Source organism: Chelonia mydas, chromosome 12 (assembly GCF_015237465.2).
Source record: "Chelonia mydas isolate rCheMyd1 chromosome 12, rCheMyd1.pri.v2, whole genome shotgun sequence".
Lineage (NCBI taxonomy): Eukaryota > Metazoa > Chordata > Testudines > Cheloniidae > Chelonia > Chelonia mydas.
The window spans coordinates 5443703-5468531 of record NC_051252.2 but is presented as its reverse complement, the minus strand read 5'-3'; the positions used below and the strand labels follow the sequence as shown (position 1 = coordinate 5468531).

At 50.1% G+C, this 24829-nt stretch overlaps 1 protein-coding gene across 1 annotated transcript in view; it reads right to left on the bottom strand.

The window, feature by feature from the left end:
- PLEKHG4 (pleckstrin homology and RhoGEF domain containing G4) overlaps positions 1-24829 on the bottom strand; it is a 171228-nt gene that overhangs the window by 46042 nt on the left and 100357 nt on the right. Inside the window, 3 exon segments of the mRNA XM_043526266.1 lie at positions 4521-4712; positions 12154-12276; positions 13590-13728. Coding sequence (XP_043382201.1) covers positions 4521-4712; positions 12154-12276; positions 13590-13728 — 454 coding nt within the window.

Here is a 24829-nt window from a genome sequence, read left to right as displayed (position 1 = left end):
TGGAATGGGCTACCTAGGGAGGTGGCGGTATCTCCATCCATGGAGGTTTTTGAGGCCCGGCTTGACAAAGCCCTGGCTAGGATGATTTAGTTGGGGTTGGTCCTGCTTTGAGCAGGGGGTTGGACTAGATGACCTCCTGAGGTCTCTTCCAACCCCTGATATTCTATGATTCCATGGTAGCCATGGACCTAGTCGGGGTGTCAGCTGCGTTCATTAAGGCTTGTAGGCAAGTCTTTGTCACTAGCTTGTCCCTCTTTTACAATGTCCTTAAACTCCTGTCTAGCCTGGTGAGGCAGTTTGACTGATGAATAGCATCACTCTGTCCCATGTTAGAAAATTGCATTTGGCTAGTAGGGTTTGGAAATTAGTGAGAGTGATGTAGAGGAATGGGACTTTCTCTCAAACAGCTCCAGTTGTTTGGGATCTTTACCTTTCAGTGGATCTTGGCCAAGTTGGGATTACTTGAGATCTGGGTTTGGGGGGTGAATAAAAGTATTAGAACCCACAAAGTGGCACCTGCATGGACACAGATGACGACTTTCCTGCCTGGGTGAATTCCACATCCCAGGCCGCTGCTCGGTTTGCCTTCCATTCTCCACTTGAACCAGAAATCACAGGACTCAAGCACTGCCTCCTAGAACAATCTCTGAGAGTGGTGTCAGGCCCGAAAGAGTCAGACTCGAACATCCCTATTCAGGTCAAAACCCGACCATCCAGCACTCAGGCAACTCCAAGACTTGGGCAGAGAAGTCAGCACCAAGTGAAGGAGTGTAGGTACAGACAGCTCCTGCTAGGGTTGACAGCAGATACAACACTGCGAGTTTCTATCCTGCTGGCACAGGTGGTGAGAGGGAACCTGGGGGGGGGGGTGTCGTGGGCCTGCCCTGCCCTTTGTGCCCTCGTGATAGAGCATGAGGAGGCGGGGGGCACGTGTGCAGCCTCATGGGCGCTGCTAAAGAATCTGGCTTTGTGCACTTGAGGCACATGTGCACCAACACTGGGATCCACATGGACACATACTCAGAGAAGCAACTCTCCCCCCTTCCTTCCCTCAGCAGGGGCAGGATAGGAAGCCTCCTCTTCCACTCAGCCCAGCACATGCCCAGCCTTTGTCAGGCACCAAGAACTGCTGTTATAAAGGAAGTACAGACAAGGAAACATTCAGCTTGGCCTTAGCTGCATCCTTTGAGGAGTGCGGAGGGAGGGAGAAGGAATCCAGCCAGCCCAGTGTGCGAACTGCCTGCGGCCTGGCCCCAGCTCACCCTGCTTTACCACACAAATCTTTTCTCCAACAGCTTGTCCTTGGCCTCTAACAAACCCTTCAGGCAATTCTGGTTTGCCCAGCAAGTCCCTCCCCTGGGGAGGGGCTGCACCTCCTAACATGCATGCTGCAAAGGGCACCGGGACACTGAATACTGGAATCATTCACCCACCCAACATTTAATGGCCTAAGTCGAGTCATGACCGAGAGCAGGATCCAAAGGACAGGTCTTTAGGGGTCTGCCAAGCAGTGAAGCACCTGGTGCAGCAACCAGCCTGCCCATGGGGGGCAGCTCTACCCTCCTCTCACGCCCTGCACCCAATACCCCAGGGAGCACTTGCCCACCACAGGAAGCCCTCAGCTGGGACAGCAGCCAGCCGATTTCCTGAGGTGGAATTCACCTCCCTCACTGGGCAGCAAGGTGTGTGCATGGGCCAGCCACACAATCCCCGTGGAAGCCTGAGCTCCATTCTTCTGGCACCTGCCATATCCTGCAGTGCCAAGGAGACTCTCAAACCCACAGAGCATGCGGCCTGACAGCTCGCTTCCAGAGCACGTGATCTGGCACACTGCAGGATCTTTATGGGGAAGAAAACCAGGGATGCTGCTAATCTCAGCCTCCTGCAACTGCCCCATCCAGGCTCAGGCTTAACAAGAAGGCCTTTTCGGGGTCAGGGAGCCACCAGCAGGAGCAAAAGGTGGTTGTGTGAGATCAGAGAGGCCCAGCAATGGAAGACAGTAAATTAATTTAGACTGAACTTCTGTTCTTCCCTCTCCACAGCAGACCATGCCTTTGCCTTTGCCTTTGCTTTTGGCAGGCAGAATGGACTTGAGACAGAGATCTAATGTAATCATCTCATGAAACTTTCAAACTGTTCCGTCAAGTTTTGCATTCACCAATGCACCTGCAGCGCTTGTAAGATAAGCTTCTACCCGCAGCCATGCTCTGCCTTGTGCATTGCTCAGCATGATTCTTTAGAGTCAGCTCAGCCGCAAATGAAACCCCCACACCTCCTGGGTGTGGTGTTCTGTCCCCTCTAGTGGCACCGAGACTTCTTAGAGAGAGTTAATGCGTCTGCTTTACAGCCTTAGCTAACAGCCACATGGTTTTTAGCTCATGTGGCAGAGGCTCATGCATTTAGCTCCAGAGGCCCCGGGTCCGATCCTGCCCGCCGACGACCGGGGTCTGCTGGCGTTACAAGTGGGGGCTCATCCGGGATTTCAACTGGGAAGTCTCTGAAGCTTGGGACGCGCTTCCTCAGCTAGGGGAAGTCTGTAACCCACACACCTTCTGGGTGTGGTATTCTGTCCCCTCTAGCGGCACCGAGACCGGTTAGAGAGAGATTGATGAGTCTGCTTTGCAGCCTTAGCTAAGGCCCACATGGCTTTTGGCTCCTGCATTTCGCTCTAGAGGTCCCAGGTTCGATCCCACTCGCCGACAGCCGGGGTCTGCTGGTGCTACACGAACAGACGTGAGTGTGCGGTCCCACATCTTACAAGCCACGCCACAGGCGCTGCAGAACACTAGGCAAACGGAGATTTTTCTGCAAAGGGACAGCATCTCCTTAGACACAAGCTACCTGGACTCTAAATAAGGGGCTAAACGAGTTTTTAAAGGGTACAAATGACATGTTAATCATTAAATGGGTAAGGAAATAACAGCACATGGACTATATGGAACATCCTATGCAGTTCAGAATGGCAGAGCTCTCCGAGCCACGTCATCGCAGGTCAGACTGCGTTTAGCTGCTGCCCAACACGTGACGACAGTAGCAGGGGTAGTCTCCTCTCAGAAGAAAGGGTAGTGCAGGGGTTAAAGTAAAGGACTGGGGGTCAGGAGATGTGGGATCCACTCCTAGTGCTGCACAGACTTCCTGGGGCATTGGATCAGTCGCTGCCCTTTCCCGTGCCCTGGTTTGCTCAGCCGGGGAGAGTGAGCTGCAGCTGCAGTCGTTATCCAGCACCACACAGGACGAAGCATCGTTATCACTGGAGCCCTCTGACTCCTCTCTCCAGTCTCTGGATGCTGTTCTGTGATATCCTGGGGCTCCCTCCACAACACTGCCAGGATATTCTGCTCTCAGTGAGTGCCTGTAACCTCCCCTCCATGACAGGAGCAAGGGCAGAGCATGGCCCGGGGTGGGGGGGACACGTGCAGAGACTGTCGCCAAACAACCACCCTGTTTACGGCTGCACAGCAACGTCCTGGGCCACTTCCTCTTCGCCCCTTTGCGCTGGAGCCTGTTTCTGAATGTTTTTGGGTTTAGCAGAATCCACCCCCCCCCCCCCCGAACACCTCTGGCTGCCAAGGCAATTCAGAGAGACGGCATCTAAGCGGCGCCTACATCTGGTACAGCTTAACTGGAAGGGTCTGATTCTTTCTGGAATTTGAGAACTTCAGTACCCAGTGTTTGCACAACTGGGAAATAAATGGAACATGGATTCATTTGCCTTTTACGCTTGCCAAAGGTTTTTAAATGTACATGGAAACTCTTACTGTTTCTGCATCGGCGACCTCAGAAACTAACCCGCACCAATTCCCCGACAGCAAGCAGGCCGTGTTCACATCAAGGCAAAAGGGTGAGAATTCTGGGCACTCCGGGCTCCTGTACAATGTGCATGGCACATGGCCTCACCTGATTTCAGGCCATTTGTTCTAACTTACGCCCTATGGGCCTCACCAATGTGGTTGCCAACCCTCCAGTATTGTCCTGGAGTCTCCAGAAATTAAAGACTAACCTTTAGGCAAATATTATATCATGTGATGAAACCTCCCAGAATACTTCCAACCAAAATTGGCAACCCTACTCACCAGGAAGCTGCCATCACCCACAAGGTTCTGGGCACTATGTTCTCAGGCCTGGTTTCGTCGCATGGACTTGCCCAGAACATAGAACTGGCTCTTTTTATGGTTGCAAATGTGGGGGCTGCATCTGACACATCAACACATGTAACCATCCACAATATGAAGTACACGGTATTCAGCAAAACACCAGCACTGCCATGGCCTGGCAGCCTCCTCTGTGCTGAAAGGCAGGACACCAGAACTCTGGTCCCTTGGTCTCCAAGACAACTGCTGAAGGACCCTTCTATCCACTGGTGCTGACTGTAAGGATGTGCCCACCACACTGGCCCTGGAGGTTAGAAGAATTAGACCAGAGGAAAACTATGGGGTCTTCACCCTATTCCCCAGTGGAAATGTCCTTTCACGGGCACATACCTTTTCCCCTACTCAAAGCTCAGCGCTTTATTTCCTCACCTTGTCGAAGAATTCGTACAGCCTGACTGTCTCTCCAATCCGACTCCTGGTGTCATCCAGTCGGGTGCAGAACTCCTCCAGCTGATTTCTATATGTTTGCAGCTTGAGTCCATAAACATGCAAGTCTGCAGAGGAAAAATCTTCCCACCTGTCCAGCTTCTTTAACACTTCCTGTCCCCTTCTACAATATTTCTGAAAGAAAATTTCAGTTGTGGATCAGTGTGCCGCACTGGAGAGCTAGAAACAGAGACCACGGGAGACTTCCAAAGCCCCTGGGAACCATTAGGACTAGCTAAACCTAGCATGGCACAGAGATGCAAAATAGTAGCTCTCTCAGGCAATCATTCTTTATAAGCACCCCCATTAAATTGTGAAGCTCAGATTAGATGCAGTGAATCTGTAGCTTTAGCGTAAAAGGCCTTCATGACAACAGGCTACTTAGGGTCAAGGAAATTGAAGTGTTTCAAGAATCTAAAGTGAGTTCAAAAAAATCCATGACACATTCTGGAAATTTCTGTAAACATTCCCATCCCATGCACAGACATGTAACTTATCCACTGAGCTGTACGTACAATAACTGTCTCGTAGGTGGCTTGAAAGCGGTGAGCTTTTCAGAGGAATTTGCCTGAGGAGGCAGCTGTGGCTTGGAGAACCAGGACCAGGAAGGTGTTTTATTCATGTAAGCAGGGTCTGAATGAGCTCTCTCCTGATACCTAGTGATGAACTGGAGTGGGGAGGGGGGAAAGACTTCAGGAGAAGACGGTTTTGAAAAGACAAACCTACTCCGTCCAGGGCAGGGGTTCTCAAACTGGGGGTTGGGACCCCTCAGGGGGTCACGAGGTGATTACATGGGGGATTGTGAGCTGTCAGCCTCCACCCCAAACCCAGTTTTGCCTCCAGCATTTATAATAGTGTTAAATATATAAAAAAGTGTTTTTAATTTATAAGGGGGGGTCGCACACGTAGGCTTGCTGTGTGAAAGGGGTCACCAGTACAAAAGTTTGAGAACCACTGGCCCAGGGGCACAGCAGATGGAGCTGCTTTGCCAAAGTATCAGTTTTGGGTTACAAGTCACTTCAGTTTTGAACGCAGGAGTAATGAAAAGTTGTTATCTGGATTGTAAGAGTAAAAGGCAGCAGAACTGTACTTACCATGCCCTAACTGAGGGAGTCCCCTAAGCTGAAAAGACAGTTACTCACCTTTGTAATTGTTGTTCTTTGAGATGTGTTGCTCATATCCATTCCAATTAGGTGTGTGCGCGCGCTGCGTGTACGGCCGTCGGAGAATTTTTACCCTAGCAACACCTGGTGGGTCGGCTGTGGAGCCCCCTGGAGTGGCACCTTCATGGCGCTGGATATATACCCCAGCTGACCCAGTGTCCCCTCAGTTCCTTCTTGCCACCTACTCCGACAGAGGGGAAGGAGGGCGGGTTTGGAATGGATATGAGCAACACATCTCGAAGACCAACAGTTACAAAGGTGAGTAACTGTCTTTTCTTCTTTGAGTGCTTGCTCATATCGATTCCAATTAGGTGACTCCCAAGCCTTACCTGGGTGGTGGGGTCGGAGCGAAGTACCGTGGATTGTAGGACTGCTCTACCAAACACTGCATCGTCTCTGGCCTGCCGAACGACGGCATAGTGGGAGGCAAACACATGTACTGAAGACCAAGTAGTAGCTCTGAAGATCTCCTGGATTGGCACCTGGGCCAGGAAAGCCGCTGCCGAGGCCTGAGCCCTCATGGAGTGAGCAGTGAGAGGAGGGGTCGGGACCCCGGCCAGATCATAGCAAGCACGAATACAGGACATGATCCAAGAAGAGATCCGCTGGGAGGAGACCGGGAGGCCCTTCACCCGGTCCGCCACCGTGACGAAGAGCTGCGTTGTTTTCCAGAACGGCTTGGTACATTCAGTGTAGAAGGCAAGAGCCCTACGAACATCGAGGGAGTGTAGCCGCTGTTCCTGATGACTGGCGTGCGGTTTTGGGTGAAAAAACAGGAGGAAGATGTCCTGGTTGATATGAAAGGTCGATACCACCTTGGGAAGAAAGGCAGGGTGAGGTCGCAACTGCTCCTTATCCTTATGAAAGATCGTGTAAGGTGGTTCTGAGGTAAGAGCCTTGAGTTCGGAGACATGCCTCACCAAAGTGATAGGAACGATGAAGGGTGTTTTCCAAGAGAGGTATAGGAGGGAACAGGTGGCCAATGGTTCAAACAGGGGCCCCATAAGTCTGGAAAGGACCAGGTTAAGTTCCCACATGGGTAGAGACGGTCCAGGCCCTTGAGGAATCTACCGACTATGGGGCTGGTGAAGACAGATCAGCCATTCACTCCGGGTGGAAAGCTGAGATGGCTGCCAGGTGAACTCTGACGGATGATATGGCCAGGCCCTGTTGTTTCAGGCTCAGGAGATAGTCCAGAATGAGAGGCACGGACGCCTGGAGGGGGGCCGTGCTGCAGTAAGTGCACCAGCATGAGAATCGCTTTCATTTAGCCATATATGTGGGCCGAGTGGAAGGTTTCCTGCTGCCCAACAGGACCTGCTGCACCAAATAAGAACAGAGGCGTTCTGAATGGCTCGGCCATGCAGCATCCACACCGTGAGGTGGAGGGACCGAAGGTCGGGGTGACGAGGCGGCCATGATCTTGAGTGATCAGGTCTGGAAAAAAGGGGCAGCGGGATTGGGGCGTCCACTAAGATCTCCAACAGCGTGGTGTACCAATATTGCCTGGGCCACGCCGGGGCGACCAGAATCAGCCGTGTTCTGTCCCTGCGCACCTTGAACAGGACCTTGTGTACCAGGGGAAATGGCGGGAAGGCGTAAAACAATCAGCTCATCCAGACCTTGTGTACCAGGGGAGTAGGAAGGCGTCTGTGAGAGAGCTGGGGAGCGGCCTTGGAGGGAACAGAAAGCTGGGCATTTCCAACTGCTGGGGGAGGCAAACAGGTCGACCTGGGGAAACCCCCACTTTAGAAAGATGGGGAGGATGACATCCGGACGGAGCAACCACTCGTGGGATTGGGAGGACCTGCTGAGGTGGTCCACCAAAGTGTTCTGGACCCCTGGGAGAAAAGACGCCACCAGGTGAATGGAGTGGGCTATGCAGAACTCCCACAGTCGAATGGCCTCCTGACAAAGGGGGAAGGAACGAGTGCCCCCTTGTTTGTTGATGTAGAACATGGCTGTGGTGTTGTCTGTGAGGACCACTACACAACAACTATGCAGCCGCTCCTGAAAGGCTTGACAAGCCAGATGTACCGTCATCAGCTCCTGTACGTTGATATGGAGAGAGAGATTGGACGGGGCCCATAGACCCTGTGTCTGGATGTCCCTGAGTTGGGCGCACCATCTCAGGGCTGGTGCGTCAGTGATGAGGGACAAGGAGGGCTGAGGGGTGTGGAAGGGGACTCCTTCGCATACCACTCCAGGATCTAGCCACCATTGGAGGGTGGACAGGACACTCTCTGAGACGGTGACCACCAGGCTCAGGCTGTCTCAACCTGAGCAATAGACCGATGCCAACCAGGCCTGAAGCGGGTCGAGCCATAGTCTGGCATGCCTGGTCACGTATATGCAGGAAGCCATGTGACCTAGGAGACTCAGACATGATCTTGCCATCGAGGTTGGGAAGCTTTGAAGGCTCCGTATGAGGCTCGACAAAAGCTTGGAAACGAGCGTCTGAAAGGAGGGCTCAAGCACGCATGGAGTCCAGGACAGCCCCAATGAACCCTACTCTTTGGGTTGGTTCTAGTGTCGACTTCGCCACATTGAGAAGGAGGTCTAACCAACAAAATATGTCTGTGACCAATTGAAGGTGAGACTGTACTTGTTCTTTGGTGTGCCCTTGGATGAGCCAGTCGTTGAGATACGGGTATACCTGTACCCGTCGTCGACGAAGGAAGGATGCCACTACCGCCATAGATTGGTGAACACCTGGGGGGCCTTAGAGAGGCCAAATGGAAGGACCATGAACTAATAATGTTCGCGGCTGACCACAAAGCAGAGGAAGCATCTGTGTACCGGATGGATCGTGATGTGGAAATACGCGTCCTTCATGTCGAGGGCGGCGTACCTGTCTCCAGGAAAGGTATAATGGTGCCCAAGGAGACCATGCGGAACTTCAATTTTACCGTGAATTTGTTGAGTCCACGCAAGTCCAGGATAGGCCGAAGCCCACCCTTTGCGTTGGGGATTAGGAAGTAACAGGAGTAAAACCCCCTGCCCCTTAGCTTCCTTGGAACCTCCTCAATCGCTCCCATGGTGAGGAGCATCTGAAGCTCTTGAATAAGGAGTTACTCGTGAGAGGGGTCCCTGAAGAGGGATGGGGAGCGAGGGTGGGGAGAAAGAAAACTGGAGAGAGTATCCCCTTTCCACTGTGTGAAGAACCCAATGGTCCATGGTTATGAGGGACCAGGCACGGTGGAAACGGGATAAATGATTCAAGAAGGGTGGCGTAGGATCCTGAATGATGTCCGGTACACCGTCCTGGGGCGTCCCTTCAAAAGTTTTGTTTGGAACCTACTGAGGGCTTAGAAGGACCCTGGGACTAGCCAGATTGGTGGTTGGAGGGTTTCCTCCTGCCACTGCGCCCCCATCTCCTATAGAAGTCCTGCCTCAGCTGAGAAGGAGGATAGGAGCGTTGAGGCTGCAGTTTAAATGGCTTCTGCTGGGTAGCCGGTGTGTACATCCCCAGTGAACGCATTATGGCCCTTGAGTCTTTGAGGCTTTGAAGCCTCGAGTCAGTCTTGTCCGAAAACAGGCCCTCTCCATCAAAGGGGAGATCCCGTAGTGTTTGCTGAAGCTCTGATGATAAGCCAGAAGCCTGCAGCTAAGAGATGCGCCTCATTGCGATTCCTGAAGAGAGGGTCCGAGCAGCAGAGTCCGTGGTGTCCAATGAGGCCTGCAATGAGGTCCGCGTGACCGTTTTGCCCTCTTCTACCAGAGCCCCAAACTCTTCTCTGGACTCCAGAGGAACCAGCTCCTTGAACTTCATCATGGAGTTCCAAGAGTTAAAATTGTATCGGCTCAGGAGAGCCTGCTGGTTTGCGATCTGGAGCTGGAGCACGCCCCCCCGCCCCCCGAGGAGTAGACCTTGCGCCCTAATAAATTGAGGAGCTTGGCCTCTTTTGACTTGGGCACTGGGGCTTGTTGACCATGTCGCTCCTTCTCATTCACTGAGGCCACCACCAGTGAACAGGGCTGTGGGTGAGTGTACAAATAGTCATATCCCTTGGAGGGGACGAAATACTTCCGCTCCACCCTCTTAGCAGTCGGGGGAATAGAAGTGGGTGTTCGCCAGATTGTTCTGGCCGTGGTTTGAATGGTCCGGATAAGTGGTAAGGCCACCCTGGATGGAGCCTCTGCGTGATGGAGAGCGGTGCCGGGACTGCAAACGGCGCTGGGACTGTGAGCAGCGTTGGGAGTGGGAACGGTGCCGAGAGCGGGATCAGGGCCGCGGCTCAACCGACGGTGCCAGCGGGTGAATAAGAGACGGTTTGCCTCCGGATGGTGCCACTCGGACAGGTGCTGGTGCCTTGGACTGCTGAGGGGATGCCAACACTGTCATGGCAATCAGATCCCTTGCAGCCACAAAGGTATCTGGAGTAGATGGCAATTGGACCTCAACCGCGCTGCGAGTCGGGGAGTCCAGTCGCACCGGACTCCACGGCTCCGCTCTCGGTGCCAGAGTCAACGGTGCTGAGGCCGTCACCTGTCTCCCTGGGCGCTCTGCTGTGGGACGTGGCTCTGCTGGCAGATCCGGAAAGGGTGGTGCCTGCTGAGTTGGGCCAGCCTTTTCCGGTTTCCAGTGCCGCTTCTGGCCAGGCGAGTGAGATCGGTGCCAGACCGATGGGGTCGATTGCAGTGCCAGGGAACGTCGGTGCCGCGGTTCTCTATCAGAGTCCAACTGCGGTGCCGTTCCTGCCGCTGAAGCCAGGGCACTGCGCACCGAAGCGCTTGGTGTCGGGTCTTGTCGCGCCGCTGGAGGCTGAGGACTAAGAGACGCCTCCATAAGGAGCTGTCTTAAGCTAAAGTCCCGCTTCTTCTTAGTCCGGGGACGAAAGCTCTTGCAAACCCTGCACTTCTCCGCTTGGTGAGAGTCCCCCAGACACTTCAGGCAAGAGTTGTGGGGGTCGCCCGTTGGCATGGGCTTGGAGCAGGAGTCGCAGGGCTTAAAGCCCGGAGCCTTGGGCATGAGCCCAAACAAAGTACGGGGCGAGGGGAAACCCCTTCCACTCCACTAATACAAACAACTATACAACTACAACTATAACTATTAAACACTATAACTAAACTTAACAAACTGTAGGAAGAACGCTAGGGAGAGTGGAGAGTAACAAAGCCATGCTCCACAGTTCCAACGACCGTCACGGGCGGTAAGAAGGAACTGAGGGGGTGCTGGGTCGGCTGGGGTATATATCCAGCACCATGAAGGCGCCACTCCAGGGGGCTCCACAGCCGACACACCGGGTGTTGCTAGGGTAAAAATTCTCCAACGGCCGTGCACGCAGCGAGCGCACACACCTAATTGGAATCGATATGAGCAAGCACTCGAAGAATAACCTCACTTGCTAAGCAAGGGGTGGGATGCCAAATCCTGGTGAAAGTCAGATGGGGTGGAGGCAGGTGTTCCTTCCTGGTGGCGTGAACTCTGCTTAACAAGTCCGGGACACCATTTGACCCACCCCCTCCAGTATTTAAAGACAGAGCTGATCAGGCTCAGTGAGTGGCATATTGAAGGGACATTCGTTCGTTGGACTTTCACTCCGAAAGGTAGGACACTGAGGCAAAGGACACTGCCCAACGTACTGTTGGGTGGGTGGTTACTTAAGGCGTACATGCTTTTGAATCGGTGTTGCAGTATTTTCCCAAATTAATGCCAAGTTTCCTCTCACTTCAATAAAAAATTTTCTTTTGTCATACACAGAGCCCGTGCTTGCGAGCAGGGAAGTACTGTCTCTAAGAGGCACCTGGGGTGGTGTTTAGTTTTCTCAGATTACTGGGTGGGGGCTCGAGCCAGTTCTGTTTTGTAATGTTAAGAGGACCCCTGGATATTGAACCCAGCCCTGGTTGCTGCTGAAACCACTTAGCAGAAGGGTTACAAACATATAGACAGCATGGAAAAAGTCCTGGAGAGAGTGATGGGCAAAGGAAAGGAATGGGGAGGTGGTGGGGGAGGCAGACACTGCTGGCAGTTTGGAGAGCGGACAGGGGATGTGACAGGAGACATCATGAAGGCCCAGGTGGAGTTGTTCAGAGACACAGATGTGAATTACACAAAGTCTCTCTCTGAAACACATGTTCAATAAAATTCTCAGCCCACATAGGCAGAGACTAAGGCGGACTCCACAGCATTCCAGGAGGAATAGCACAATACCGTCAGTCTCTCTCGGAGCTACACACAAATGTGTTGGTGTCTCCAGTCTTGTGTGTATGGATCACTCTGTTCAAGTCTAGGTCAGAGGTCGTTTAAGGCTGATCTATGGGATGTGCCCCCAGGGTGGTGTCAGCACACACTATGGAATCAGCCTGGCAGGCTACATTCACCGGCCAGTTCCCCCACTATTGTGGTAGGCAGGGGTGTTCTTTCCCACCACGAACTCTTCTGCCCCTCTTCTCAATCGGAGAACACTTACACTGGCAACAAGATCAAATTCCCTGAACTGCTTTTGGGCTCGAAGCAGGAGCTCCAAAGAATCGTCCAGGTCAGTCATTTCCTTTAGCTGCTTCCTGCCAACATTCTCGATCCAAGTGCTGACCTAGGAGAAAAAGGGGAAAGCAGTTGTACTATTTGTCAGTCAGTGCCGCTGTGCAAGGCAGGCCTTTGTGTGGAAAGAGCAGGGAGCTTCTCTGGTGAGGATGGTCATTTAATCACTGGAAAGAATGCATGAGCATTTCTCCCCACATCTCAGCATTTCGGCGTATGCCTCCTGCTTTACTCATGGACCTTTCCCACATTAGGTCCCCGGATAATTGCTAAGCTCTGCCGTTGCTCACAGGCCTTAGGCATAAGCAAAGTGAGCGGCTGCTTGAGGTCTGTGCTTCTGGGCAAACAGCAGTCGGATGAAACCTCTGCAACTCCTGGGCTGGTCCTATCTTCCCACTGCTCCTGCTGCCAACGCTCCGTTTGCTGCCACATCTGCTCCCCACTCCAACTTCTGTCTGGCAGAAGGATGAGGAGCAACGGCTTTACCCTGAACACAGCAACGGAGCCCCACCTATGTGGTTCTCTGGGGCCCTATGATATCTGCTCTCTGTTTCCTGAACACAGCGCTCAATATAATCCCCAGTGTCCATGTTATTCCTAGCAGCTCCTCATCACAGGCCAATCACTGGCACTGGGCTCATCTCCTCAGGGATAGTCAGACTTTGTCAGCTGGGTAAGGATGTTGGTCTTCATCTGCCTTCCCTACAAACACACTCCCTAATCCCATTCCCATCCTGGGGCTGAGATGGCTCTGTTCGCTCTGAAGGGATGGAATGAGCCCCCCTCAGCCTCCTCTGACGTGGGGGAAGGGCTCCTCAGAGGTACCTCCAGATTTAGATTTAGTACAAATGTGGAACTGAATCTGCAGTGCATCATGGGAAACACCATGTGTTTGTGCTCCTAGCCAGGAGGCCTCTGCACTCTAAGGGACTAATCTGACTTCCAACAGTGTATATCAGAGGGAACCTCACTGACATTAATGGGGTTACACTGGATCAAACTGGTATGAAGGTCACATGCTTGGGGCTGGACTTTCAGAGGTGCTGAGCATACAGAGTACCCGCTGACTTGGTGCTCAGCACATCTGAAAATCTGGTCCCAAGTCTGTATGTCTCATCAGTACAGGATTGCCAGGTCACTGAATGCTATCAGGTGGGGTAGTGCCCGTCTCAACCTGGGCAGAAACTACTAAATGCCAAGTTGCTTATGGGGTGTTTTTGTGATGTGAAGGCATGTCCCTTTGGGACCCTTTTTGTGTTACTTCACTACCACCTGGTTCAAACCCTGACGTAAACTGGGATTAAATACCTTTGTGGGACATGCAGTTAAGGCTAATCACTACAACCAATGACAAACTGGCCTTACCTCCCTAAAACATTCTTCAGAAGTCTCGAATTCCATCACTAGCTCCAGCTCCTGGATGCGTTTGTTTGACAACATCACCAGTAGGTGGACGCCCTCATCCACTCGGTTATAAAGCGTGCTAGCAGCATCCAGAGCATCTCTGAAAGGGAACACAAGTCCAGTCAGTGTGTTTCACATTCTTATTAATATTTCATACCTATACATGACTTTGCTACTGGCAGCCCCTGAGGGTATGTCCACCCAGCAAAGAAAAACCCGTGGCTGGCCCGTGCCAGCCGACTTGGGCTCATGGGGCTCCAGCTGCAGGTCTGTGTAGACTTCTGGGCTCGGGCTGGAGACTGGACTCTAGGACCTTGCAAGGTGGGAGGGTCCCAGCTACTGGGTTTTCTTGGCTGTGTAGACATACCCTCAGCCACCCTTCATCCAGAAGTTTTTTGTCATGCAAGAACAAAGTACATCACAATATATATTAGAGAACAGAGGGGCACTTCCACTGTTTCAGCTTACACTACGAGCATTCCAATACCCATTTAGATTTTGTGCACATGTGGAACTGAATCCAATGCCTTACTGAAATCCAGGTAAGTTATATCTATTGCATTTTTTTGTCTAAAAAATCAGTTATCTTCTGAAAGAAAGAGATCAGGTTGGTCTGGCACAATCTATCTTTTGTGAAACCATGTGTTTTACCCCAGTTCCCTTTTACCTCTATACCCTTAACTACTTTCTCTTTCAAAATTTGTTCTAAAACCTTGCATACAACTGAGGTCAAACTAACAGGCTAGATCACTTTTTTTCTTTTCTTAAAAACAGGTACTGTACTAACAACCTTTCAGCCACAGGGTATGGCCCCCGAGTTTACAGATTCATTAAAAATCCTTGCTATTGGATTTGCAATTTCGTGTGCCGATTCCATTAATATTCCTGGATGAAGATTATCCAGGTCTTCTGGATTTAGTCCCATTAAGCTGTTCAAGTTTGACTTTAACCTCAGATGTAGTAATTTCTATTTCCATATACTCATTTCCATTCGCTACCCTGCCACTATCCCTAAGATCCTCATTACCCTTATTAAAACCTGAGGCAAAGTATTCATTTACGTGTTGGGCCATGCCTAGATTATCTGTAATCTTCACCCCATCCTTTGTGTTTAGCAGTTCCACTTCTTCTTTCCTTGTTTTCTTTTTATTTATATGGCTACAGAACCTTTAACTACAGGTTTTAATTTCCTTTCCAAGGTTCAACTGTGCTTGGCTTTTGGCAGTTCTCACTTTTTCCCTACACTTTCTGACTTCCAAGATGTAGCTTTCTTTACTGATCCATCCCATCTTCCATTCCTTGTCGGCTTTCTGTTTTCTCTTATTAACCCATTTGAGATGCTTGCTCATCCAACATGGTCTGCAAGCCTTCCCTAGCACTTTTTTCCCCCTTGCTTGGGATGCAGGCTTCAGAGAGCTTCTGCAACTTTGACTTAAAGTCATTCCAAGCCTCCTTCACATTCAGATCCTTGAGTTCTTCAGACCAGTCCACTTCCCTAACTAATTCCTCTTCTATACGGCGCTTAATCAGGGAAGCCCTATCCCTTAATCAGGGCTCTGCTGTAATTGATGCTGGAGCCTGAATACCAGTGGGTTCCTGTCTGCTTGCGACATCCTCACCAGAAACAGAGGTTCTGGAGCTCTGCTAGAGATTGTAGAGGACCCGCATGTCAGGATCAAAGCTCAGTCTTCCCTAGCTACAGAGGCTCAGTTGGGAAACCCTTGTTGTTTTAGCTAGTGTGTGGTGTAACTGAATCGCTCAGATTTATTTATTGAACTATAGTTATAAAGAAGGGAAAGACTTGGAGCAGAAAAGTGATATCTATCACCCCTTACACGAAAATACTAGGGTACCCTTCAGTGACACGGCCAAGCACTGTCACTGTAGTCTGGTCTCACAAGGGATGCAAATGGTCACTTTGGGTCAGAGTACATGCCCTGGTACGGTTAGTACCTACCCATCTATTTTACAGATGCTTCAGAACATTTTTTTAACTTGGTATTAGGGCTATAATTTTCATCCTACTAAGGCCAGGTGTCTTAGTCACATGAGTCCAAGTGCACCCCCGAGCACAGAGGAGTCATAAAACACTCTAAAAATGATCTCATTTTCTTCCCATAACGCTGCCACAATTTTAAGAGCAGCTATATCTCGGGATATTCCACGGCTAAGAGTGAGCGTGCTGCCCCTGCGGGAAAACTGGGAGTCTCCACTCCCCAACAGGATAAAGCTTCCTCTTCCAGCTGTGTGGGGCTGCAAGCGATCAGACCTTGTTGCTGGTTCAGGACTGAATATTGCCCATCCTGGGGCTTGGGCAGGAGTAATTACTTTTTTTTTTTTTTGGTGGGGGGGGTGGCGGGAAGATTCCATATTTGGAGGAAAAGCAGGGACTGTTCTCTAAAACAAAACGAGTGGTGGCTATTTGAGCTGCTCGGTTGCTCAGAATGTTAGGGTAACCGGGAGTGGGAGGGGGAGGAGGAATAATGGGCAGAGTGCAGGTGAAACATCCAAAGTGTATGATACATTTTATTCGTCACTTGTCCCAGAATCCATCCCGTGATATCAGCTCCACATTTCTAGTATGTCTACGCATATACTGACACTTTGTTAAACTTCCTGGATTAAAAAGGCACAACAAGGAAAAATTTTCAAAAACATCTAAGTGACTTAGGAGTCTAAGAAAGGGTGTAATCCTGATGTTTTAAGAGCAGGTACTCCATCCCCACCAGCCCCCCCGCTGCCATAGCCCTGCCTTGATAGTGTGCCCCCCTCTCCTCCCTGTCCCTGCATTTTCAAAAGAGATTTAGGGCCCAGATTTTGAAAAGGTTTTAGATACCTAAAGATACAGATACACACCTAGTGGTATTTTCAAGAGTGTTTGGGCTCCTGACTCCACTTGCCTATCTGCATCTTTAGCACAGAAATCTCTTTAAAAATCTGGCCCTTAACAGCGTAACTCTCAGGTTCCTAAGTGACTTAGGAGCTTTTGAAATGGGTACCCCTAAGAAGTAAGTTATTAACATGGATCCTCAGCAGTCCAGGACCCAAGTACATCGCTACCATAAATTACAGCACTTTTGTCTATGAAATGCAGCTGAATGTTGGTACTTAATGGCAATCATCCTGCAATTTTCTATTTAGTACCTAGCTGGCATGAGGCTGTGTGATAGCGCTGAACAACTAACTCTGCACAGTACAGCTCCATAGAAAACTTAGAATCATAGAATATCAGGGTTGGAAGGGACCTCAGGAGGTCATCTAGTCCAACCCCCTGCTCAAAGCAGGACCAATCCCCAACTAAATCATCCCAGCTAGGGCCTTCTCAAGCCTGACCTTAAAAATATCTAAGGAAGGAGATTCCACCACCTCCCTAGGTAACGCATTCCAGTGCTTCACCACCCTCTTAGTGAAAAAGTTTTTCCTAATAGCCAACCTAAACCTCCCCCACTGCAACTTGAGACCATTACTCCTTGTTCTGTCATCTGGTACCACTGAGAACAGTCTAGATCCATCCTCTTTGGAACCCCCTTTCAGGTAGTTGAAAGCAGCTATCAAATCCCCCCTCATTCTTCTCTTCCGCAGACTAAACAATCCCAGTTCCCTCAGCCTCTCCTCATAACTCATGTGTTCCAGTCCCCGAATCATTTTTGTTGCCCTCCGCTGGACTCTTTCCAATTTTTCCACATCCTTCTTGTAGTGTGGGGCCCAAAACTGGACACAGTACTCCAGATGAGGCCTCACCAATGTCAAATGAATAGAGGGGAACGATCACATCCCTCAATCTGCTGGCAATGCCCCTACTTATACATCCCAAAATGCCATTGGCCTTCTTGGCAACAAGGGCACACTCTTGACTCATATCCAGCTTCTCGTTCACTGTAACCCCTATGTTCTTTTCTGCAGAACTGCTGCCAAGCCATTCGGTCCCTAGTCTGTAGTGGTACATGGGATTCTTCCGTCCTAAGTGCAGGACTCTGCATTTGTCCTTGTTGAACCTCATCAGATTTTTTTTGGCCCAATCCTCTAATTTGTCTAGGGCCCTCTATATCCTATCCCTACCCTCCAGCATCTCTACCTCTCCTCCCAGTTTAGTGTCATCTGCAAACTTGCTGAGGGTGCAATCCACACCATCCTCCAGATCATTTATGAAGATATTGAACAAAACCGGCCCGAGGACCGACCCTTGGGGCACTCCACTTGATACCGGCTGCCAACTAGACACGGAGCCATTGATCACTACCCATTGAGCCCGACAATCTAGCCAACTTTCTATCCACCTTATAGTCCATTCATCCAGCCCATACTTCTTTAACTTGCTGGCAAGAATACTGTGGGAGACCGTGTCAAAAGCTTTGCTAAAGTCAAGGAACAACATGTCCACTGCTTTCCCCTCATCCACAGAGCCAGTTATCTCGTCATAGAAGGCAACTGGATTAGTTAGGCATGACTTGCCCTTGGTGAATCCATGCTGACTGTTCCTGATCACTTTCCTCTCCTCTAAGTGCTTCAGAATTGATTCTTTGAGGACCTGCCCCATGATTTTTCCAGGGACTGAGGTGAGGCTGACTGGCCTGTAGTTCCCCGGATCCTCCTTCTTCCCTTTTTTAAAGATGGGCAAAGAGATGCCAGATGCGCAGCAGCCAATTTGTAAACCTCAGTCTCTTTGGGCACTTGTAACTTTGTTTTTTCTCTTCAAAATACCACCAAACTGAATGGATTCCTTGATAGAGCAGTCAAGAGCAAAATCACTCCCAGACTGACACCTGGTACACTAGAGTTGAAAGGAGATGGGGTTTTGACAGCAACGCTGCAAACTCTGACGAAAAGATGTTAAAGGGAAATGCTGGTACTGCCTTCCACAGACCCTGAATAAAACCGGGTGACTGTATACATGCTGTCTCCCAACTCTCCTGGTAGGTAGCAAAAAATCAATGAAGGAAAAATTGGAGACTAGCATTGCTATTGGACAGAGTTAAGATTATTTGGGTGCATTAACAGTGCTTTTCCATATTCACAAATGTTGGGGCTCCTTTTAAGTTTAATCTTAACTCTGAATTTCCTGGGATTTTAATGCTTGTTATTATAACTAGAACATTTGTGTAAGTTACTTTTTACCTTTTAACTCCCTAATATGTGCAAAACAGATCTGACTCTCTGGTTTAATATTGTGTAGAAAAGACGACTTCTGCCTTGTTAACATAAAAAGTAAAAAAATGGTGGTTAAAGTCTTTAATTGACTTCACTAGTGCCCTGTGCAACTCTCCCAATGAAAAGCAGGGGGCTGTCTGAAAACACTGAGAAATCTCATCGAGAACCAAAGCTCAGATTTGCTTGAATCAGTCAAAGTTTCCCCTGCCCACGTTAGTGTGGTAGACAGCCTTTCATTGCATTCTTTCAGGGTCAAATCATTCACATTAAAATTGCAATACTGCAGATTCAATATAATTTATAACAAAAATGAGTAGCTTGATGTCAGCTTATATTTCTCTGAATCCTGTTTTCATTGGGCAATTATCGTTTGTGTGGAAAAGGTTCCAAGAGTCTTTAACGGTTTTCTGGTTCAGTGCCAGTCCTGTTGTATAATTCTAGGGTAATTTTAGACCTATAATTCAAGACTTTTTTCACTGCATTTTTTTCTGAAGACTCCTTTCCCAAAGCTAGAATCGGACTGTCATGGGGCACTCTCACTGCCAGATAGTGCCTCCTCCGGCCGTTCTGGGGATTAGCTCTGCAAGGTCGATGTCCCTTCCCGCGGTTGGACACCATCTTTCTGTCTCTCTCTCTCTCTGTCTGCAGCCCCTCTCTTGCTCCCTGAGCTGCTGCTGCCTCTTTGTGACTCAGCCTCCAGCCAGGTCACTACATGGTCTCCCCTTTTGGAGGGTACCAAAGTCTTTCTCCAGCAATCCTAGGCAGTCTTCCCATTCACTGCCTCAGGTGCTACTCCCTCAATATCAGGGAGGAGAACCCAGGCCCACTCTCTACTCTGGGTTCCAGCTCAGGGGTCCTCACTTCAGCAGCCAACGTCTGCCCTCCCCCACCCCTTGCTGCTTTTCCCCTGAGCCTTTCCTACCTTTCTAGCTCTCCCCCTGCTCTGGGGTGGCCAGCCCAGACTCCCTCCTCCCAGGGAGTAGTTGTAGGCTACCTAGCTCTATAGCCCCCCAACACCTCCCTTCTCCCAGGGAGTGACTGCAGACTACGTCCCTGCAGCGCCCCCCTTTGCTGCTCTCAGCTCCTTGGGCTTTAGGCAGGACCCTCCTGTTCCAGTCCAACTGAGCCTTGTCTAATTCATTCCTGTTCCCTGGCAGTGCAGTCTGAGGGGTTCATTGGCCCCCTCAGCCACCTTAATCCCTTCAAGACTTGTGTGGGGGTGGACACCCCCATCACATGGAGATGTCAAGAGTAACAAGAAGGGTTTCTTCAGGTATGTTGGCAACAAGAAGAAAGCCAAGGAAAGTGTGGGCCCCTTACTGAATGAGGGAGGCAACCTAGTGACAGAGGATGTGGAAAAAGCTAATGTACTCAATGCTTTTTTTGCCTCTGTTTTCACTAACAAGGTCAGCTCCCAGACTGCTGCGCTGGGCATCACAAAATGGGGAAGAGATGGCCAGCCCTCTGTAGAGATAGAGGTGGTTAGGGACTATTTAGAAAAGCTGGACGTGCACAAGTCCATGGGGCCGGACGAGTTGCATCCGAGAGTGCTGAAGGAATTGGCTGCTGTGATTGCAGAGCCCTTGGCCATTATCTTTGAAAACTCGTGGCGAACGGGGGAAGTCCCGGATGACTGGAAAAAGGCTAATGTAGTGCCAATCTTTAAAAAAGGGAAGAAGGAGGATCCTGGGAACTACAGGCCAGTCAGCCTCACCTCAGTCCCTGGAAAAATCATGGAGCAGGTCCTCAAAGAATCAATCCTGAAGCACTTACATGAGAGGAAAGTGATCAGGAACAGTCAGCATGGATTCACCAAGGGAAGGTCATGCCTGACTAATCTAATCGCCTTTTATGATGAGATTACTGGTTCTGTGGATGAAGGGAAAGCAGTGGATGTATTGTTTCTTGACTTTAGCAAAGCTTTTGACACGGTCTCCCACAGTATTCTTGTCAGCAAGTTAAGGAAGTATGGGCTGGATGAATGCACTATAAGGTGGGTAGAAAGCTGGCTAGATTGTCGGGCTCAACGGGTAGTGATCAATGGCTCCATGTCTAGTTGGCAGCCGGTGTCAAGTGGAGTGCCCCAGGGGTCGGTCCTGGGGCCGGTTTTGTTCAATATCTTCATAAATGATCTGGAGGATGGTGTGGATTGCACTCTCAGCAAATTTGCGGATGATACTAAACTGGGAGGAGTGGTAGATACGCTGGAGGGGAGGGATAGGATACAGAAGGACCTAGACAAATTGGAGGTTTGGGCCAAAAGAAATCTGATGAGGTTCAATAAGGATAAGTGCAGGGTCCTGCACTTAGGATGGAAGAATCCAATGCACCGCTACAGACTAGGGACCGAATGGCTAGGCAGCAGTTCTGCGGAAAAGGACCTAGGGGTGACAGTGGACGAGAAGCTGGATATGAGTCAGCAGTGTGCCCTTGTTGCCAAGAAGGCCAATGTCATTTTGGGATGTATAAGTAGGGACATAGCGAGCAGATCGAGGGACGTGATCGTTCCCCTCTATTCGACACTGGTGAGGCCTCATCTGGAGTACTGTGTCCAGTTTTGGGCCCCACACTACAAGAAGGATGTGGATAAATTGGAGAGAGTCCAGCGAAGGGCAACAAAAATGATTAGGGGTCTAGAGCACATGACTTATGAGGAGAGGCTGAGGGAGCTGGGATTGTTTAGTCTGCAGAAGAGAAGAATGAGGGGGGATTTGATAGCTGCTTTCAACTACCTGAAAGGGGGTTCCAAAGAGGATGGCTCTAGACTGTTCTCAATGGTAGCAGATGACAGAACGAGGAGTAATGGTCTCAAGTTGCAATGGGGGAGGTTTAGATTGGATATTAGGAAAAACTTTTTCACTAAGAGGGTGGTGAAACACTGGAATGCGTTACCTAGGGAGGTGGTAGAATCTCCTTCCTTAGAGGTTTTTAAGGTCAGGCTTGACAAAGCCCTGGCTGGGATGATTTAACTGGGAATTGGTCCTGCTTCGAGCAGGGGGTTGGACTAGATGACCTTCTGGGGTCCCTTCCAACCCTGATATTCTATGATTCTATGATTCTATGATTTAGGGATTCACTTTCCAGAGAGGGTTGTGTGTAAGAACACGGCCCCAGGAGAGGACCCAGTGGGCTGCCAAAACCAGGTGCCTGTGTCTCGTGCCTGTAGACCGAGGTGAAGAGCAAATGGAGTACAGATTTCTAAAAGTAGCAGAAGAGTGGCCAAGGCCCCCAACAAGTGCTGTGACAACGGCATCCGCATCAAGAATTCTTCTGGGTGTATCCAAGCTGCCCAGCATGGGGCATGTGTGCTGACTCTCATGGACCTAGAGATTCTACAGCTCTAGGGCTCCAAGGACACTGGCACAAGGCCACCGCTGCAGTAGACCAAGATGCAGATCACCACTGAAACAGTCTCCTGGGACATGATGTCAGTCAGTAGGTCCCATGGTGTTCCAGGATCCATGGCCTTCCTTCTCTCAGCCTTGTGACCAGCACACGTACAGAGAGAATTAGAACTGTCCCTGGCAGTCTGTGTGAGGAGTCTGCCCGATTCCCCTCAGAACTGTGCAGTGGACCACAGGGCGGGGCAGGAATGGGGTTATTAAAACATCCCAGAAACTCCGATCAAGTTCACTACTTCACACCCCAAATACAAGAGCAGAAAACAGACTGTCTGGAAAATCAGCTTCCTAGCAGACAGTGTAAGGCTTGCTAAGCACAGAGCAGGGGCAGAGTTGCCACTCCAAGTCATTATCTGCACAGAGTCAGGGCATCCCATGACGTTGCAGGGCTGCCAGTTTGATATCACTTGAGATGAATATTTGTGTACATTTCTGAAAAGATCAAAGGAAAGAAGACTTGAGAAAGCACAGCTTGATTAAAAATAACCAGCCTGGATTCAGCAAAGAGAAACCATGCTTAATTAACTGATGGGAGTTCTCCAAGACTTGGGCTGGGATGTAGTTAGACAAGATGAAGAGCATGTCTACTTAGCCATTCAGCAGGGCCTTGTCAGAGTTCAGCCCAGAGGACTGTGTCTACAGTGCAGTTATGAAAACTAATAAAAGGTCAGGAAACAAAGGACAAATGCAATATTTTCAAGCTAGCAAGAGAGGTGACTTGAAGGTTGTCCTTTACAAGCAACTCCTGTCTCAGACCTGACAAACTCACTATGCCTAATATACTGCTCTCATGGTATTTATCCATAAAGGATAGCATGTGGGGTCTCTACTGAAAGCTTGTAATGTATTAATATTCATAATTGTTGCGAGATGTGCATATAAGTAATATTTAAGGAGTAATGTGACAATACTGAAAATGACACCTAATAGGCTTGGAGTACAAGTTAGTCATCAGGGAAATACATGTGTCGGTGATGACCATTCAAGCAGGAGGGAGTTGCCATTCCTCCCTGGTTAGCCAGTAACGCAAGGCTCAGTTGTCTACCCTTGCCCCATCACAGAACTATCAATGGAAAACCATGAAAGACAACTGAAACCACTGGGAGGTAAAAAGAGAACATTATAACAGACAGGGGACTGCAGGTCTTTGAATAGAGACAAAAGCTTGACTCAGTATCTCACAGGGTGGGCAGAGGCGTCTGGTGGAGCAGAGGTGTTTCATGAAAGACTGGATCCTGATTCCTGGGAAGCCAGCCAGCTCTGCAACAGATTGAACTTTGGGAGGGAGGAAACCTTTTATATTAGCTAGAAAAGTTATAGGACCTATGATAGGAAAGGTAACCATTAATAAGTGTTGCCCCTAGATCAAGTTTTATCATTTGGTTTTGTATGTAACCATTTGTTTCCATGACTCGCTCTTGTTTCTAGTGGAATCTCTGTTCTTTCTCAAATAAACCTTCTTTTGTTTTACTGTAAGTGCTCACAGCTGCCGTGTGGTTTACAGGAGTGGTGATTTAAGGTAAAGCTGATACACGGGGGCACAGGCTCCTATGCAGGCAGAGGACCTGGGGTCTCGGTGAGTAGCCGGTGCCTGGATGTCAGAGAGGAATGATTCAAGGGGACGTGGGAAGTGGGGTGCCCCTCTTGTTAACCTGCAGGGCAAAGGCAGGGCTGGCACAGTGTGAGTGGCTGAGGGCGTAAGGCGCTAACGCTCAGCTAGCGTGGGCAGCGCTCTCTCTCTCACTAGAGGAGGAGGGTAACAAGGTGACGCCATCCTGGGCACCCCAAGAACGGTCACAAACACCTTTAAATGGGAAGGCCAGAGGGAAAGGGCTTCTCTCCACATCCACGCACAACGTAGGAGACTCTGAGGGGGGTGAAGTGGCCCATTTGTGTCAATGCGATAGTCTCACTGAATGAGAACAGCCCCTGGAAATGATACAATCTGAAACAAGAGCTCTGAGCCATATGAACCAATCCATTCCTCTCAGTAGGTGTTCCCATGCCCCCCGACTGCCTTAGACCCTGCATGATATCCTGCATGCGGGATAGGCGTGAAGCATACCAGTTCTCCACTCCCCACTCAAAGGGGCAGGCCTTCCCAGATTCTCACGCACATGGGGGCAGAGAAGGGGCCTGAGACGCTCCTAAAAGGGCAAGCCCCCTAGATCCTGGCTCACTTGAAATGTTGGGCGGGAGGGGTCCTAAGGATGCCAACAATCCTTTATTAGAAGGGACATCCCTTATTTCTTCATGGCTGTACAACAAGATCGGGAGCAGCAGGAACTACCCCAGTGAACTTAGGTGAGTACTGCTCATTAATTATGATTGATTAGGATAATATTAAAATAAAATATCAGGAAGAGAGGGGAGTGGAGGTGCTAAGAACCCAGTCCCTTATTTTTGAAATACAGTGTTGGTAACCATAGGTCCAACTCCTGTAGATGGGCATGAGCCCCCAGATTCTCCCCCCCCACCACACACACACGGGAGCAAGAGGGACTCTGGCACTCCCAGATGGGCAAGGACCACATATACCAGACCACATGAGGGGGGCGGGGAGGGGGCTCAGACCCCCGTAGAGGGGCAAAAGCACCCCAGATCTGGGCACATGCAGAATGGGGAACTGACAGGTGCCCCTGTCCCTATTCT